Source organism: Poecile atricapillus, chromosome 15 (assembly GCF_030490865.1).
Source record: "Poecile atricapillus isolate bPoeAtr1 chromosome 15, bPoeAtr1.hap1, whole genome shotgun sequence".
NCBI classification, from domain to species: Eukaryota; Metazoa; Chordata; class Aves; order Passeriformes; family Paridae; genus Poecile; species Poecile atricapillus.
In genome coordinates this window covers 7,999,334-8,016,389 of record NC_081263.1, presented here as the reverse complement: position 1 = coordinate 8,016,389, position 17,056 = coordinate 7,999,334, and the positions used below count along the sequence as shown (strand labels likewise).

Genomic DNA, 17,056 nt, shown 5'->3' with positions numbered 1-17,056 from the left:
CTCTGCTGGGGCTGTGCTGACTGTGGGACCCTCAGTCAGACACCACCAGCTCTCTAATGGTTTTTGTGGTGTTTGTTTATCAGAGCAGGGAGGCTCCCACACTGTTTGTGGGGAGCATGTGGGAGGGCCATTCTGGCATGGAAAGTGTTTATCCTTAGCAGAGCCTTGATCCTGGTTCCAGGTGTGAGACAAATCCCCACTCTCCTCCTGCATCCCTGTGCAGGATCCAGTTGCCCTTCATGTGCTCCAGCCTGGGGGGACAGCCCTGCCCAGAGCCTGGGTGGCTTTGATTACCTTGATTACTGTTCTCTCTCCAGTTCTCTGAGCACAGTATGGAACCATTCCTGATAGGGCAGAAATGACCTCAGAAGGTGTCTTGGGTGTAGAGCACCCTGAGAACACCAGACCAGGCTGATTTGGGGCAGAGGGGGTGGCCAATATGAGGCCAGTGTGGCTGCAGTGCCAGCCATGGCAATGACTCCCCACCTGAGTGCTGGGCTGGGAGAACTCGCCCCCCACCCACATGGATGCTGGGCAAGGAGTTGCTGGGTCCTGCTGTGAGGAGAGGAAGGGCAAGAAGAGCCAGGTCAGGCTTTTAAAGTGAAAAATAAAGTTTTTATTCAGTGTTTGCATAGTTGATTTATATCAAGGTAAGGTCCCATCCCTCCCTGCAGTGTCTGCAGTGCCAGGATGGTTATCAAAGCTAATGCCTGGCTGTACCCAAGCAGGTTATTTGCAATATGTATTTATAGATTTGTTTTATAGGTATATGGTGCATAGACAGCTTTGTGCTCACAGTATAAAATCTCTCTCTATGGAGCTGCAGTCAGAGGATGGTGACAGCAGGGGCTGGAGGGGTCATTCTGCTGCTGCCTCTATAGAAATGGGTTTTGGGGGCCGGGGCTGCCAGCACTGCACAGAGGAGGGGGCTGGCACAGGGGTCCTGGTGTGCCCAGTGCTGGGGACAGGCAGGACAGGGATGTTTCCACCCCACAGGGTGAGAGAACAGCAGTGAAGTGAGCGGCTGCCACAGCAGCCCCCAGACCTCACCAGCCCCTTTATCCTGTCTGTGCTCCCGAGGAGGAGTGTGGCATCACTGCTGCCATGTCGGGGTCAGGCTGGGCTCTGGCTGTCACCCTTCTGGGACCACCTTGGGCTAAAGCGGGTTGGGGGCCAGCGAGGCAGGGTTTCTGCAGCTGGGGGGCCATGGTAGCTGTTCACATGGGCTGGGGTGCAATGATGACGTTGCGGTAGCCCTTGACCCCCGTCAGCTGGTCGCTCTCAAAGTCCACCATCAGCTTCTGTAGCCCTGACAGCCGCGGCATCAGGTCCATCCGGAATTTGGCCTCTGCCTGAGGCTCCACCGGCTCCTCACTGTGGGAGGGCAGGGAGTTACTGTGGCCTGTCACCCCCAGAGCCCCTGGTCACCCTCCCTTGTCACCATGGTGCCGCAGGACAGTGCTGGGACTTGGGCAAGCAAAGACCTCTGTAGGGTGGCCAAACCCCTTCCCCAGCAAGGTGTAGGGTAGGGATACTCTGAGTCCACAGGGACCAGCATATCTGGCTCCTGCTGTGCCCCATGACTGCCCTCCCTGGGGGCTCCACACACAGAAATCCACCCCCACACCCCTCCCAACATCCCAGCCAGGTGAAGGGGGAAAAGCTCTTACAGCTCCTTGAGCAACTGCCCCTCGGTGAGGCCGGTGCCCTCCACCACGAACATGCAGCCGTTCAGGGGCACTGAGAGGGGGTTCACCAGGCTGATCTCTGCCACCAGCTTCCGATTCTGCATTGGCTCTCCTAAAATCTGCAAGTAGGAGACATTGGACCCCAGGCACCACTGATGGGAGGTCTGGTGCTCCCCCTGCCCTGGGGCAGAGGCAGAACCTTAGGGATGCAGGTTCCAGGGGATGCAGCCCTGCTCAGTGAAGCAGAACCTGCTGCCCAAGCCCCAGGGGTAACCCCCAGATGATCACAGCAACTCACTCCCCTCAAACCTGCCTGGGATGGGACACTGGACCCTTACCCTGATCTTGATCGGAGGATTCTCAACATAAACGTCCCTGACAGCAACAATGATGTCACCAGTCTGGTGATCTTTCAGGAGAGCCACCACCTTGATGAGGTTGTCCTGGGTCAGTTTGTCCCTGTACTCTTCGTACAGGATGCTCAGGGGCACCCTCTTCTCTGGAAGGGGAAGCAGAGAGGGCTCAGCATCCATGACACCTCCAGCCCAGAACCCACAGTCCTGCACTGACACCCAGCTGCTGCTGGCATGGTTTGGGCTCCCCAGGAGCTTCTCCAGGTGCAAGGACGGGGGATCTGGGGTTCCTGCAGGGCTGGGGCTCCAATACTGAGTGCCAGAGGAGATGTCCAGGGTGTGGGGATGGGAAGGAGCCATGTCCTAGGGCAGGACTCCAGGGTCATGCCTGCAGCAGGAGTCTGGAGTGCCAGCCCTTGGCAGCCAACGTGGGCACTGGGAGGCAGCCTGGTCCCTGGCAGCTGCCCTCACTCAGCCCTCAGCGTTGTTTATCTGAAAGTCCTTCAGGAATGGGGCTGTCCAGGGGGAAGGACAGGGAAGGAGGCTGAAACCAAGCAGCTGCAGAACTGCCTGGAACAAGGAGGCCAGAGTGGCTGTGACCATGAGAAATGGAGCCTGACATTCATGAGGCAAGATTTGAAGTGCTGTAGCATTAGCTGAGACTGTGGAGAGAGGAACAAGCCTGGCTTCTCCCACTGGCACAAAGTGCTGGGGTGCCCTAAAGAATGCAGACTGGGAAGTCCTGGGGTCTGTATTCTGAGGCAGGAGCTGAGGGTGGAAGTTTCAGAAGCGCATAGCTAATGTTTCAGAAAAAATGGTGTTGGATTAACTTTTGCACAGGAATGTTAAGTACCCCAAAGGCCCCAGGGCTCCTCTAGCAGGGTGAGTTCATGTCCCCACTCCCCCATTTAGCCCTGCAAAAGGCTCCAAGTACCTGCTGGTGTTTCTACCAGCATGAGCAGAGGCACATCCCTCTCCCCTCCATGGTGGCAAGAGCGAGCACATTCCTCATTCCTGTAAAGCAGCTGAACACCTGGCAGAGAGCCGAGCGCTGCGTTTGCAAGAGGGCTGGTGAGAAGCAGGGCTCGGCATAGAGTAAACATTTGGCTGTTCCAGGACAGCAGATGAGTGGCCTTTCCAAACCCTGAAGGGTCTCTGCAAGCTCACGTAAACCCAAACTCGTGTTTAACGACCAGATGGTGATGTTCACGTGTTGCAAGGGCGAGGGAGGATCAGGAGCTGTGCAGCCCACCCAAGGAGCCACTGAGAGCTTCAGCCTTGCTGGCCAGGAAACTCAGTGCTTCTCACTTTCTCCAGCCTGGGACCATGCACTCAGAGCTGAGCTGGGCCAGTTCCACTCTCCCTGGTGTGGGAAGATCCCACCAGAGAGCCCAGCCTGGCCCAAAGACCGAGGGAAAGCAGGAGGGATGCAGAGAAGTGCCACAGAGCGCCTGGGGCGCCTAGGGATGGCAACCTGGGTGTACCCAGCTCACTCCCTTTGTATAACAGCTGCAGCAGCAGTGGCTTGTCCAGCTCCAAATGCATTTCTAGCCTCTGCCTGAGCAATTTCCTCATCCTCTCACAAAGACTGAAAACCCACAGTGGTAGTTAAGTAAGGAGGATGGCCCAAAGTGGCATTGTTTACCGAGCAGCTGCACACAGGCTGACCTGACCCCAGCCCTGGTGAAGCATCTCCTCCACCATCACTGGGTCTCTTACCTGCCCTGGGCTCAATGCTGATGTCCACCGGGTCCATGAGGCCACACTGGGGCCCGAGGGTGCCGTTGTGGCTGGTGACACGGGCACACAGCGTCACCCTGCAGACACGCTCCTCGTCTGTGTTGTTGTTGACGACGGCAAAGACATCGAAGTCACTGCCCTTGTTTGCACCCTCTGACACCTTGATCCTGAGATGCAGCCCCTCATCCTCCTCCCCGATGGACTTCTTCTGATGCTCTGCCTTCTCAAACACTGCCCTCTCCTCCTCAGACCCTGTGGTGCACAAAATTCCTGTGATTCCCTGGAGCGGGGGGAGGGCCTGGTCTGGGCGGTTCTGCCCTGAGCCCTGGAGCCCTCCTGCTGCAGTTGTTTCCCAGCAGCAACATCCATCCCTGGACATCTCTGCCCCTGAAACGCCCCATACCCTCCGGGTATTTGTAGTTGTGGGTGATGTCCTCCCGGCTGTCCCTGCCTACGCTCTTGGTGCTGATGTTCTTCCCCACATCTGAGGATCGGATGCTCTGCTTCTGCATCCCGTCGCCCTGCACCACCCAGTACACCACGTCGGCGTTCACCTCCGCGAAGATGAAGGGGATGTCGTACTTGAGCAGCATGTCGCCCTCTTTGATGGCTTTGACGGGGGCTGGCCCGCAGCAGTAAACTCCTGCACGGAGTAGAGCCACTGTCACCACTCCAGGGTTCAGCCACGAGGGGTGGCTGTGGTGGGGCGACCCAGCCGTGTCAGGGTGTGAGGTGAATGGAGCTTCCATGTGGAGCACGTTGTACCTTCGCTCTTCTCCTGAGGCGTGGGGTCCAGCACCTGCCACCCATCATAGCCAGCTGCCAGGTCTGGGCGGGCCATCCACGACTCCACCCAGCAGTGGAAGTTCCTGCAAGGGAAACCAGCATGTAGAAGTCTGAGCCTCCCCCAGCACCTGCCAGGCTCTGGGGAAGGGGCAGAAGCAGCCCAGGGCTGGGCAGGCCAGGTCCTGCTCACCAGATCTTGTCCCAGGAGTACCTCTCCTGCTCCCCCTTCTCGTTGATGTAGCGGTCAATGGTCAGGTTGGCGTTTGTGTCGTGGGCTGAGTTGTAGTTGGTCACAACCCGGCTGGGGATTCCCAGGCACCGCATGACTGCGGGGAGCAGGGCAGGGTGAGATGGGGGCCCAGGTTTGCACTGCTCCCATCCCACAGAGCCCCAGGGGCGCACAGCTCCTGTCCCATGGAGCTCCAGGTTTGAACAGCTCCTGCCTTTCCCTTTGCCTGTGAAAGGGGTGCCTGGGGACTGATCCCCAGGAGCAGCCACGGCGCACAGGCAAGCTGGGTGGCACCTGGCTCTGACAGCCTGACAGGTTTGATATCGCAGCAAAAAAAGGCACAAAAAGCATCTGTGAGAGCTTTGGAGGTAGAGTGTGGGCAGCCGTGCTGAACCCCGGATTTCATCTCCCAGCTGTCTTTTACCGTACAGGGAGCTCCCCGGGGAGCAGGGAGGTAGTTACAGTGCTTCAAAGGAAGGCTATAAACCTCTGCAAGTCGCTGAAAATCCACTTTAGTTTTCTGCTATTTCTCTCCTCTAAAAAGGGTCTTGTCTGTCTGTGACACATCAATGCTCTCACAGGCAGCGTTGTTCTCGGGGCGAAGCTGCATGAGCATATGTGAATGTTTCCCAGCAGCAGTAAGTCTGGAATTGTTCTCTTTTTTTTTCCCAGTCTGATTGCCCTGGTGGCCACGACATTATTTTGATCTTAGTGGATTCGTGACTTTATTGCAAACTTGGCCTTAAAGCCACTTCCCTCATTCCAGCCTGCCTCAGTTCCTCCCTCACTGCCTGACCGTGAAGGCAGTGCTGATTGAAAAACCAGAGCCCTTTTCTATAATTTTTTCCCTCTATTTCCTGACAAACTAGAGTAATAGAAAGCTAATTGCAAAGGAATCCTTGCAGGCTGATTGCAGCTCTTCCCTTTGGGTGCAGCACTGGGAGTGGATGGAGGGTGGGGGCCAGGGTGGGAGGTGGGGGGACATGGGGAGACCAAAGGCATCTGCTCTCACCAGTGCAAGCTACAGCAGCAAAGACCCAGCACTGGCCGTACTTGACTGGCTGGCACCCAAACTTCTTCCACCTCTTGAGAATATCCACACTCCCAATCCAGGCCATGGGGCTCATCCCATCCTCGTAGCGGTCATCCCACCGCCCAAACAGCACCCCTCGGTCCTCATCATTACAGTTTACCTGTGGCAGGAGAAAAGGGAAGGATGGAGGGGCAGGAACAGGCTGGGGAGGGAGGGAAAGAGTCTTTGCCCCATTCACATGAGCTGTCACCCACATAAATACTCTGCATCCATGCAAGAGCTCACTGGGATGCGGGTGGACATGGTGCTAATTAGGGATGAATTTTAGAAACACATCCTCCTGCCTGGGAATTTGGGAGTGATTATCCCAAAGCTGCTCCTGGAATGGTCTATGCCCATCCCTGCTATTTGTTTCCTCTAAAAAAGCTCTTGTACATACAGGAGCAGTAACAGGGAAAGGATGGAGGACAGAGAGCAAACACCCCAGAGAAGGACAATGGTGTAACTGGAGGGGGGTGGCAGATGTTGCCTGCCACATCTGTAGCTGGGGGGTGTTTGCACCCCAGGGAATGTGGGGTGCTGGGGACACCCTGCTGCACTCACCATGGCGCTCACCACCCTGCCAATGTACACGGGGTCATTGCGGCGGGAGCAATCCCGGTTCTGATCCCGCAGGTGTTTGGGGTTTATGTCCAGCATGTTGAGGCAGATGGCCAAGATGTCATCCTCAAACTGGCAGAGAGCAAGGAGAAAATGTTGTGTGAGGTCCCCACAGGGGCTCTGCCCTCCCTCTCTGGCTCGCTGTGATGCCCCTGCCAGCAGAACTGCTGGGTACAGGGGGTCACACCTCCTCAGGGTCCCCTCCCTGGCCAGCATCCGCTGAGTGACATCCCCACTGTCCCCACTCAGCCTGTGAAGTATGTGGGTGACCTCTTGCCTTTGTACTAAGGCTGGGTCTGGTTTCCTGCCACCACACAGGGGTCAGGGCATGGACCAGACCTCTGGGAAAATGTACTTCCCATCACGGCTGAGTCACAGCCCTTCCTTGAATTGAGGCGCGGATCCTGTGGAGGTCATGGGCACCCCCACTGCTGTGGGCCCCCAGCCCTTTGCTCAGGGAGCACAGCTGAACCCTGTGCCCCGGGGGTGCAGCTCGGGTGTGAGCACTGCCTTATCGGCACCCCTGGCACAGTGCCCAGGAATGTGTTATCAGGCTCCTGGCACAGCAGGGCCACCCAGATTAGGGACACATGGCCATGGGGCCCCCAGGAGCCATGGAGGAACGCTCCCCTTGCTTTGCCGTGCTTTGAAGTCAGCGCATTCCCTCTTGGAAACGAGATTCCGGTTTCTTTGACCCATGGCTGAACTCCAAGGTGCTGACAGCACTGGGGTGCATGTTTGTGAGGGGCACACACATGGCACCAGTCCCTGTGTCCTGCAGCACCACAACTACACAGCCTGGGTCAGCCAGGGGTCCCAAGGGTCCTTGCCCACTCACCTGGCCAAAGTTCCAAGGGATGGAGAAGATGTAATCGCAGCTGCCCTGGTAGATAAGCCCGTGCTGGGACAGGACATACTCATGTCGCTCATTCTCATCACGCAAGAAAACCGTGTCCTCTGTGGGGACAACAAGTGATGGGGACAGGGCTCTGCCCTGCACAACCAGCTTCCTGACCCCCTCCCTGTGGATGGATCCACTGGGAAATGAGGCACCAGGGGCTGGGACTGCTCATGCCTTAAACAGCTGCTTGGGAATTTCAGTCCAGGTTGATTTAAACTGATGGGAAAATTTCAGCGGGTTTGCGGTTTGCTTTTCATTCTTTCTCATGTCTTTCTCTTTCCTCTCTTTCATTTAATGGAGATGGATCTCTTCTCAGGAGGGGAGACCTCCCTGGGGGTGCAGTGAGCAGTGGGAGTGGGTGTGCTGGCTCAGCACAGCCAAAGCCATTTCACTCACAGCAACTACTGGTGTTGAAATCAACATTTACTGGAAATGTTTGCAGAAGGAAACCCCACACGTCCACCCCCAGTGCTCAGCACAGCCATGGTTGAGCAGAGCTTCCTATGGCCTCTTATCTCTACAGATCCAGCGTGGGATGCTTGAGATCCCGGAAACCAGCTGGTCCAGGAGCAGGGAAAGGACATGGAGAGACGAAAATTCCAGGGCTGTTGAACCTTACAGCACTGAATCGAGCCTCCCCCCTGGGTCTGGCTGCCTAAATTTCACCAGGACAGTGATGTCCATGTCACTGAGTCCACAGCTGGGTGCCTGGGTGAGGATGGGTGAGAATGGGCCTGGTGGGGGCAATTAGGGACAACTGGAGGCAATTAGGGACATTTAGAGGCTTTCCCCCTGTCTCCTGCCTGGCCAGGAGCTGGTGCCAGGGACTGCCCAGGGCTTCACACCAGCACCACAGTGGTGAGCTCCCATGGGCACAGCCTGGACAGGCCATTGGGTGTTTGGGGTGGTGGCAAAGGGGCTGTGTGTGTTGTAGGGCAGGGATGGTGCTCTTGGCCCTGACCTACTGCAGGGATTATGCAGAGATGGAAGCGAAGTGAGGCTTTCTGCTTAAACCTGAGTTCAGACCAGGGCTTGGGACACCTGGGATCTGCACTGGGATGAGACCTGTGGGGGAGGTCCTGGGGAGCATCTTGTGTTTGCCTGAGCCTTGGAATCCCTGGACTCAGAGAGGTGAAAGCCTCACCTGGGTGCCAGGGGTTGAAGAGCAGGACGAAGTCCCCGATTTGGTAGCTGGAGCCCTGGTAGTCAGTGCAGGTCTCCAGGGTCATGCTGTAGCGGCCGATGCGAGCGTTGGGCGGGGAGCAGAGTGAGACAGACAGGGACTCCCCGTCCTGCTGCTGGATCACGGCGCTCCAGCACGATTCCTCTGGGCAGTCAGTCAGGACAAAGTGGGAGCTGGTTCCTGATGTCTCACTGGGGCAAGGCCCTGTAAAGAAGGGGTAGGTCAGTTCTCCCAGAGCTCCAGAGTCCCTGGGAGCCCCAGGCCATGGAGGCAGCACCAAGGGGATCTGCTCCAAACCCCCCTGCCCTGCGGCAGCTTCCCGGATCTTGGCTGTCACATGCTGGGAACATTCACCATGTAGCTGTCAGGTACTGAGGGCACAGGGTAGCCCAGCTGAGAGGAGCTCAGGCACGTCTCTCACTGCTTGGGAAGGGACAGGCTCACCCTGTGGGGGACCAGCAGAGCACAGGGGTGCTTGCCTGGTGCTCATCCGGGGCCAGGTCTCTGTTCTCAGATTCATCTGCTCTTACCTCTCCTCCGAGCAGCGCTGCTGAGTCCCTGCACCCACGGCAAGGGGGCTGGCAGAGCCCGGCCATGAGCCCCAGACCCATCACCGGGTGCCTCAGTCCGTGTGTGCAGCCTCAGGCGCTGCTGCAAACACCCACCCCAGGGTTAGGGATGACCTCAGTGGCCAAAGCGCCGAGCCTGGGACAGTGTGATCCTTGCTGGCCCCTGCAAGCCGCAGCCACGGCCAAGCCACCTGCACCGAGCCAGCTCCAGAGCGGCTCCCGGAGCGGTGACGCCCAGCCCGGCCCCGCGGCTCCCTGGCCGTGCAGTGCCTGGCCGGCACCCGAGGCAGTGGTGCCACTGCTGTCCCCTCTCCCCGCCGGAGCACAGCCCCGGCTGGTCCCCCGCCAGCCCTCGCCCACAGGCCAGTCACCAAAAATACTCGTGAACTCATGGAAGTGACACAGTTTCTCCTCTCGGGGAGGCTGGGCTGAGTTCACCGTGTCCCTTGGGCAAGAGCCAGCCCGGCGATGCTGTAGGCTGGGCAGACACGAGAGCCTGCCTCCTCCTCCTCCTCCTCCTCCTCCTGCCTCCACAGCCCACAACATCCCCCTGGACTCCGGCACCCGACCGGGGCTCTGACAACACGGCTACTGAAAAAACACAGCTCTATTTTCACTCTATTCTTCCTTCCCTCTTTCTTGTGGGAGGCGGCACATGACCTCGGTGTCCTTCCACCCCAAGACGGAGGGACAGGTCTGGCAGTCCTTGCCTTGGCAGGTCCGGCCCCAGTGAGGAATGTGCTGGGGCCGCTGCTGGTGGGGTGGCACTGCCACGTGTTTCTGCACCAGAGCACCTTTGCCCTCTTTCTGCAACGCTGGGGCTGGGCTGCAGCTCAGAGGAGCCTCTGCCAGCCTGTCCCTTGGCCTGGGAGGCTGTGCCTGTGGCTACTTCCCCTGCAAAACCAGCCCGGGACTTTCCTGGCCAGGAAAGCCCATGCGGCTGCTAGGGCACCGAGGGAGCTGCTGGTTTAGGGTGAAGCTGGGACGTGCTGGGTTTTGTTTTGTCACCAGAGCTTTTGGGATGGAAAAAGGAGATTTTTACTCTGCGAGGAAACTTGGGTGCAGTTTTACTTTGAATTCTGGCCGGGTTGACTCAGCATGGTGCTTCAGCCCCAAAATAACTCCTGCCTGAGAAATAGTTTCCTCTCCCTTTGCTGTGAGCTGGCGGGGCCGAGCCCCTGCCTGGCGGCTGCTCCCAGCCCTGGTTGTGAGAGCAGCAGCCCAGCCCTGGCCCGGCCCGAGGGGCTGTGCTGGGGGGGCTCTGTGGGAGCATTTCCTTTCTCCAGTGTTTGGGTTTCCTGAGCAAACCCCACTCCAGGGATGTCTGAGAGGCAGCAGGGCTGGTGTAAAGCCCATCAGCAGAAATGCTGTGATACCTCTGGCTGAAAATTTCACTGTGCTGGTGTTTCTCAGAGGGGCAGGAGGGTTGGGCAAGATCCTGGCCACAGCCAAGGTACTTGCTGGTGAGCTGGCAGCTCCGGCATGCCCTTAGTCTGGCTCAGCCCTGGAAGGAAGATGAGGGGGAGCAGGTGATAATGCTGGTGACTTTTGGTTTTATTTCTTTATCTCTTCTCTTCTGCTTTCATTGAGTTCCTACTGTTTTTTCTTGTTGTGATATAAAAGCCTCTGCCAGGTGCGGAACAAGGGCTGTGTGACATGGGGCAGGTGCCGTGGCACAGCCCCCCTGGGAGCACAGGTGAGCCCCTGAGCAGGGGCAGAGGGTGGTGACACCTCCATAGCCCTCTCTCAAGACACAAAAGCAGCGACACTCACCCGTCTCCACGTTGAAGGAGAGTTTATCCACGCCCTCCTCGTAGCCGCGGCCCGAGAAGTGCAGGGTGATGGTGAAGGGCTGTCCCCGGCGCACCACCAGCTGCTCACAGCCCATGTCCGCCGTGCGGTGCTCCTGCCCATTGCGGCCACACTCCAGGTCCCACGTCTCCAGCACCAGATCTGCAAAGGCAGTGGCAGGTACAGCTCTGGGACCCCGAGGCTCAGGAAGGAGGGGTGGCTGTAACCCATCCCAAGCCCTGGGTTGGGACCTTGGTGAGGGGTCTGAGCCTCCCCCACCCACACTGCCCAGTGCTCCCAGATGTGCTGGGCAGAGCATCTCTCCAGGAGGGCACAGTGACCGTGCCAGACTCTGAGCATCCTTCCAGGAGCACTCTGAGGGCTCCCACTGTGTGCTGTGAGAGGGGCATAGCTTTGGCAGTCAAGCTCACAGCGAGTTTTTGCCCTCCTGATCCAGCTCTATGCTGTGCCGTGGAGCTGCCTCCGTGGTATCATATGTGCTGCCAGAGCTGTGCCAGGCCTGTCTCACAGCACCTGGCACTGGAGCAAAGCCCAGACCTCGGCTCTGCTCTCAGGGGACCTTCCACGGGGGCTGCTGTCAGTGTGCCCCCACCCCCAGCATGTGCTGCTGAGTGAGCCCAGCAATGTCCAGGATGTTCCTGTGCCTCAGCCGGGCCTCCAGCAGCTTCATTATGCTGTGGCTACTGACAAATTGGTGAGAGCAAGCGTAAATTTGGTGGCAGAGGGTGTCTGATGCCCCAGACACATGCAGGCTGTTCTGCTCTGCTTGCAGCCCAGGCAGGGCTGTGTGCCAGCAACCACATCCCTGCCACCCTGGGCACTGTGCTGGAGCGATGAGACATCGCTCATCATCACTTGAGGCCACTGGTCCCTGACTGCTCTGCAGTGACGTATTAATCACCAGAATAAGCAAAAGCATTCTGTGCAGGAGAGCACACAGCAAGCTCAGTGCCAGCAAGGGACTGGGTAGATCTGCCCCAAGCCATGGCTTTCCTTGGCCATGCCCTTCCCAGAACCAGCTCTGGTGGTCACCAAGCCCTCCTTGGACCAGTACCAAATGGAAACAGCAGCCCAGGAGCTCACTGTTCCCAGAGCTAAATGCAAACACTGCTCCTGGCTCTCTGGACAAGGTGGCTCTGCAGTATGGGCTCAGTGGAGGGCAGTGTCACTGTCCCCACCACGATGTGAGAGCTGCTTGAACTAAGGTCCATAACTAAGGGCAGGTCCCCACAGCCAGTCCATGGGAACTGAGAAATTGAGACAGAGCACAGACAAGCCCTTTCCCTCCCTGCTTCCCCTTCTGTGAGCAGCACAGCCCTGTGCTATGGAACACTGACTGTACAAGTGGAATCTCACAGCTGACATGGAGCCAAACTTGGCAACAATAGAAAGAGAGAGAACAGGATCCTGTTCAGAGGACAGGATCAGGGTTCCTCCTTGTTCCAGTCTCCCTGGGGTTCTCATCCTCAGCAAAGCACAGGTGTCTCTATCCAAACCAGTGGGTGCTAAGAGACGGGTGGGAAGAGGGCTGCGGTGCTGCAAGTGGTAGCAGTGTTAAGCTGTGCTAGGGGAAACTTAGGCTGGACATTAGGAAAAAATTCTTCACAGAAAGAGTGATTGGGCTTTAGAATGGGCTGCCCAGGGAGATGGTGGAGCCACTCTCCCTGGAGGTGTTTAAAAAAAGATTGGATGTGGCACTTAGTGCCAGGGTCTAGTAGATAAGGTGGTCTTAGGTCATAGGTTGAACTTGATGCTCTCAAAGGTCTTTTCCAACCTAGTTAATTCTGTGACTCAGCTATGTGTCTGTGTGAGTGTGTGACCCGAGAGACCTGTGTTGGTATTGCTACAGCAGTGCTGGGAGCCAGGACAGCCTGCGGCACTGGCACAGCAGAGCAGCGATGCCGTCTCACCCAGAGGGCTGTGTGCCCGTGGGAATCACACAGACCCGTTTCCAGGGACTTTGGGGGCAGCTGTGTGGGAGGTGGGGGGTGTCTCCACCCTGAAGAGCCAAGCATGCAGCATTCCCGAAGCCCAGAAACTCTTTTTCTGCCTAAGCCTCCTGAAGTCCCATCACCCTGTCAGGACGTGGGCACAGGCTCCCGGCCCAGCTGTCCACCCTCCTCTACCGGGAAAGCTTTAAATAGCACCAAACTTCATTCTACGGTACTAGCGACACCCGGGCCGGAGCAGAGTCGGGAGGGAGGGAGGGAGGGAAGAGCCTCCAGACTTTCCCAGACCGGCGTGTTCCCCGCACGGAGCCTGCTAGGCTGTTACCGCCGTCCCGCGTTAGTCCTTCCCGCTGCCATCGCCCTTGATTTCGGCTGGGGGTCAGGGGCCGGCTCCAGCCCAGGCGAGCAGAGAGCGGAGCGGAGGCACCGGGGCGGGGGTGCGGCCGCTCGGGGCTTCCCACGGCCGGACCGAGCCCGGCACCTGCGGGGTTCTCTCCGTGCTCCTACCTTCGGCCATGGTGCTGCGCTGGGCGCTGCGGGTGCTGCTGCCGGTGCGCGTCCCGGTACCTGTCCCGCTGCCGCCGGTGCTGCCGCCGGTGCGCGTCCCGGTACCTGTCCCGCTCCCGCTGGCGGTGCCGATATCGCTCCTTGTCGCGGTCCGGATGCCGGGGAAGCTGCCCCTCACCACCCGCTCTCCGGCCCCACCGCCCGTCCCATTTATCCCGCCCGCCCCCCGCGCACCCCCCGCCCCCCGCGGCTGGGCCGGCGGAGAGAAGAAAGGGAAAACAAAGTTTCCAGGAAACGGATGGTTTTAGGTCCCACCTATTGAAAATAACCACCCACCAAAAAAAAAAAAAAACAAAAAAAACCCAACAAAACCAAAAACCAAAAGCAACAAAACAAAACAAAACAAAACAAAACCAAAACCAAAACAAAAAAAGAAAAAAAATAAAAGGGAAAGCAGCAGGCCCCGGATCTCCCCGCGTTGGCCCCACCGGAGTCTCCCGGGACCCCGCAGCCCACGGGTAGGAGATGGCCCCGCTGCCGATCAAGAGGAGGGGAGAACAAGGGGGCGGAGAGGGGCTGCGCGGCTTCCAGCGACGTGCCAGGACTCGAGACTCTTTTCTCCTTATAAAGTTCTCTCCCTTCCTCTGGCTGCGTCCCCATCCTGGCCAGTCCTGGTGGGATGCGCTTTTCGGGAATTTCATCCCCTTCCCGTAGCTGCATCCCTGAGATGGAGTCCAGAGGGAAAATATGCTGAAAACTTTGCTGCTGGACAGCAGATGTGCTGGAATCAGCTCTGTGTCGGAATTGCTCTGGGACATGGTAGTGTGCACATAAGAGTGACCACCACATTTCCTAGGAATCCCTGCCCCACACACTGGCCATCCCTCTCCTGCCTTGGGGTCTTGCCATTGGTACCACCTGGGTCTGCCTGGCCTCTCCTGGCCCTCCCTGTGTGTCCTAAGGGTTACCTGACACCCTAGAGACCACCTGTCAGGGACAGAGGGCTGAAACCCCACATCTTCATGTGCTCTTGGGGTTTGGGAGTGCATCGGTACCTTAACAATAGCAAGGCTTGTTATAAACAAAGTCTTGAGAAGTTTCTGGAATAACTTTGTTCAGTTACTGGTTTTTCTTCATCTGAGTTAAGCTGCCCAGGACCAGGACCCAGGATGGGGAGGTGTTCCTGGTGGAGCCCTGAATTGACCCTCCTCATCTGGCCCTTGGATGGATGCAGGATGCTGCAGCCTGGGCACTGGGAACCCTCCTCAGCCTGACAGGTCCCCTCCTGCTCCCCCAAAACCCCTCAGCCCCTACCCCTCCCAGGTCTGGTGACTGGTGCATCACTCCAAGGGGTTTTGTGGGACCTTGTGTAAGATTGTTGGGATCCATCACCTGCTGCACTCAGGGTCACCCCTGTGCCCTGGCAAAGCCCCACTGTCCTGGTGTGCCCCACTGTCCTGGTGTGTGGAGCAGCTGGATCAGAGGTCCTGGTCAGGGGCCCCCAGCTGCCCTGCTCAGGCACATCAGGGCACTGCCCTGGGAGGGTCTGCAGTGAGCTGGGCTCCTCCTCCAGCTCTGCAAAGGAATTTTTGGTACTGACAGAGTTGGTAAGGTCTAAGCATGCCAAGGGCAGAGAGCAGGAGCCCCATGTGTGTCCTGCTCTTGGGGCACAGGGCTGGTTTTACAGACACACTGCCCCCCAATGCAGCCGTGGCTGGGAGCGTCTCATCCTCCATCACCTTCCTTAAGGGAGGTGGGGAGAGATGTGGGAGGAGAAGCAGCAAATCCTTGCTGAGAGAAAGCTTGGGACAGCTGGTTTTAATAGAAACAAATCATGTACTACTCCATCATGTATTTGTATGGGCTGGGGATGTGCAGGGGATGTGGGGGACCTTTGCCAAGTGCCCAACTGGTGCCTGCAGGGCCCTCCTCACCACAGCAGTGACATCTCACCACAGAAAGATCTGTACAGGAGCAGACTGACAAGTGCTGTCCTGTCAGTGTGCCACTCTCACGCTGGGGTCTTGCTCTCCTGGCTCAGATTTGAGAAGAGACACTGAAAATGACACCCTCTTCCTCTTCCCAGACCCCTTGGTCCTTGTGGGCAGCACTGGGTCGAGTTGTTCCCTTGGTTGCAGGGAGGGATCAGTGGGGGTGAGGACTGCTCCTCTCTCTGAGTGTCAGAGGAATTGCTGTCCACTGCCAGGCTGCTGTGATGCCTGGGGAGGGCTGATGGCCATGGGAGCTCACAGCTGGTGTCAGCTGCCCCGAGCTGGCCTTGCACCCAAGGCTGCTTCCTGGGCACAGGAACCTCTGCCACCGGTGCTGACAAGTGCCAGTCTGGGTTTGTGCTGCAGGGCTCAGCTCTGCCTGCACAAGCCTGCTCTTCCTCCTGTGTGTGAACTCTGGATGCACTCTGCAGCGGAGGTGCACGCTCGGGATGTGTTGTTTGCTTGAGTTAATGTGTGACAAACAGAAAAGCACCGCTGGCAGTGGAGGAATTGGAAACGGCCATTTCTCACTGGGCTTGGAAGCACGAGCGGTTTGTTGCCATGAGGGGTGTAGGGGCGTGTGGGATGTGTGGGACTGGGCAAGCTGGGGTGTCTGGTGCTGGGCAGGCTGTTGGGATTACCTTCAGTCTGATTTCCTGGCCAAGCACAGAGCAGGAACGACTGACAGTACCTGTCCCTGCTCTGGCACCTCGGGCAGAAGTGGCATCAGACAAGTGCCTGGCTGCCCCTGGAGCTGTCTCCCAGGACTGTCCCTCAGGAGCTATCCAGGAAGCTCTGGGCTTGGTGCCAGCACCTCACCAAGAGGAAACCTCCCTTGTTTCCAGCTTTAGTGCCCATTTCACTCACCACCTTGTATCGTGGAGGCATCTGTCATTCCAGGCACTGGAAAATGCCGCCCATGGTAAGCCAGCCACACTGCTGCTGTTATTTTTACTCTCCTTACTAAGACAAGGTTGCATTAAGAGGGTGTTTGCACTGCTGAAGCCCAGAATAACTCCTCATTTGCTCAAGGTGTTCAGTGCAGGACGGCGACTTTCCTCGCCCCCGCCCCGCCCCTGGAGCTGCTTCAAAGCGTGCCGGTCCCTGCAGCGCCGGTCCCTGCGAGTGTCCCGCACAGACAGAGCCGCTCTTTGCTCTGCTGGGTGTGTGCCGGGGCGGCTGCGGCCCCTCCAGTGCCCGCACATCCTGACTCAGTTCCTTGTGCAGGCAGATAAACAACCCGTGAAAAGGGGCAGTGTCTGCTCTGAGTCGCCCTGTTAAGTCGTCAACCGACTTGAGGAGCTCTGCCCATCTCCTGCGGTGCTTCCCGTCCCGAGTATTCCCCAAACTCAGCCCGAAGCCGAGCCGCTGCTCCTGCAGCCCCCCGAAGCCGGGGCACCTGTGCGCTCCTCGGTGGGGAGCCCGGCACCGTCCCGGGGTGAGGGTCTGTGACTTGAGGACAAAGCGCTTTATGCCCGTGACCAGCGGGGAGCTCTGTGTGGGCATCCTGGCACACAAAATGCAGCAACTGCCCCTCTCGCACCTCTGATCTGTGAGCGTGGGAAAGAACTTCCCGAGGCTGGGATGAAAGAGCTGCAGCTGCTCCAAACGTGGTCGGCAGAGCCGAGGGGCTCGGCAGCAGCCGCAGACAAGGG

The 17,056-nt window shown here is 58.1% G+C and overlaps 1 protein-coding gene across 1 annotated transcript; it reads right to left on the bottom strand.

Moving 5' to 3' along the window:
- Positions 1–588: 588 nt before the first annotated feature.
- On the bottom strand, positions 589–13,625 carry TGM2 (transglutaminase 2). Its single transcript, XM_058850935.1, has 13 exons — positions 13,411–13,625; positions 10,916–11,095; positions 8,535–8,777; positions 7,328–7,446; positions 6,433–6,561; positions 5,809–5,989; positions 4,758–4,893; positions 4,547–4,650; positions 4,185–4,424; positions 3,761–4,033; positions 2,027–2,187; positions 1,671–1,807; positions 589–1,374 (listed from the first exon to the last, which is right to left on the bottom strand). Exons 1-13 carry the CDS (start codon positions 13,418–13,420, stop codon positions 1,218–1,220), a joined length of 2,070 nt encoding a protein of 689 aa, XP_058706918.1. The 5' UTR covers positions 13,421–13,625; the 3' UTR covers positions 589–1,217.
- Positions 13,626–17,056: the final 3,431 nt, after the last annotated feature.

What these genes read in the sequence shown, in the direction of transcription:
- TGM2 (XM_058850935.1), bottom strand. An exon ending in CTCCTTCAACGTGGAGACGG is followed by an intron (nt 8,778 to 10,915) that starts GTGAGTGTCGCT and finishes CCTTCTTTACAG; the next exon opens with GGCCTTGCCCCAGTGAGACA. An exon ending in CTTCAACCCCTGGCACCCAG is followed by an intron (nt 7,447 to 8,534) that starts GTGAGGCTTTCA and finishes TTGTCCCCACAG; the next exon opens with AGGACACGGTTTTCTTGCGT.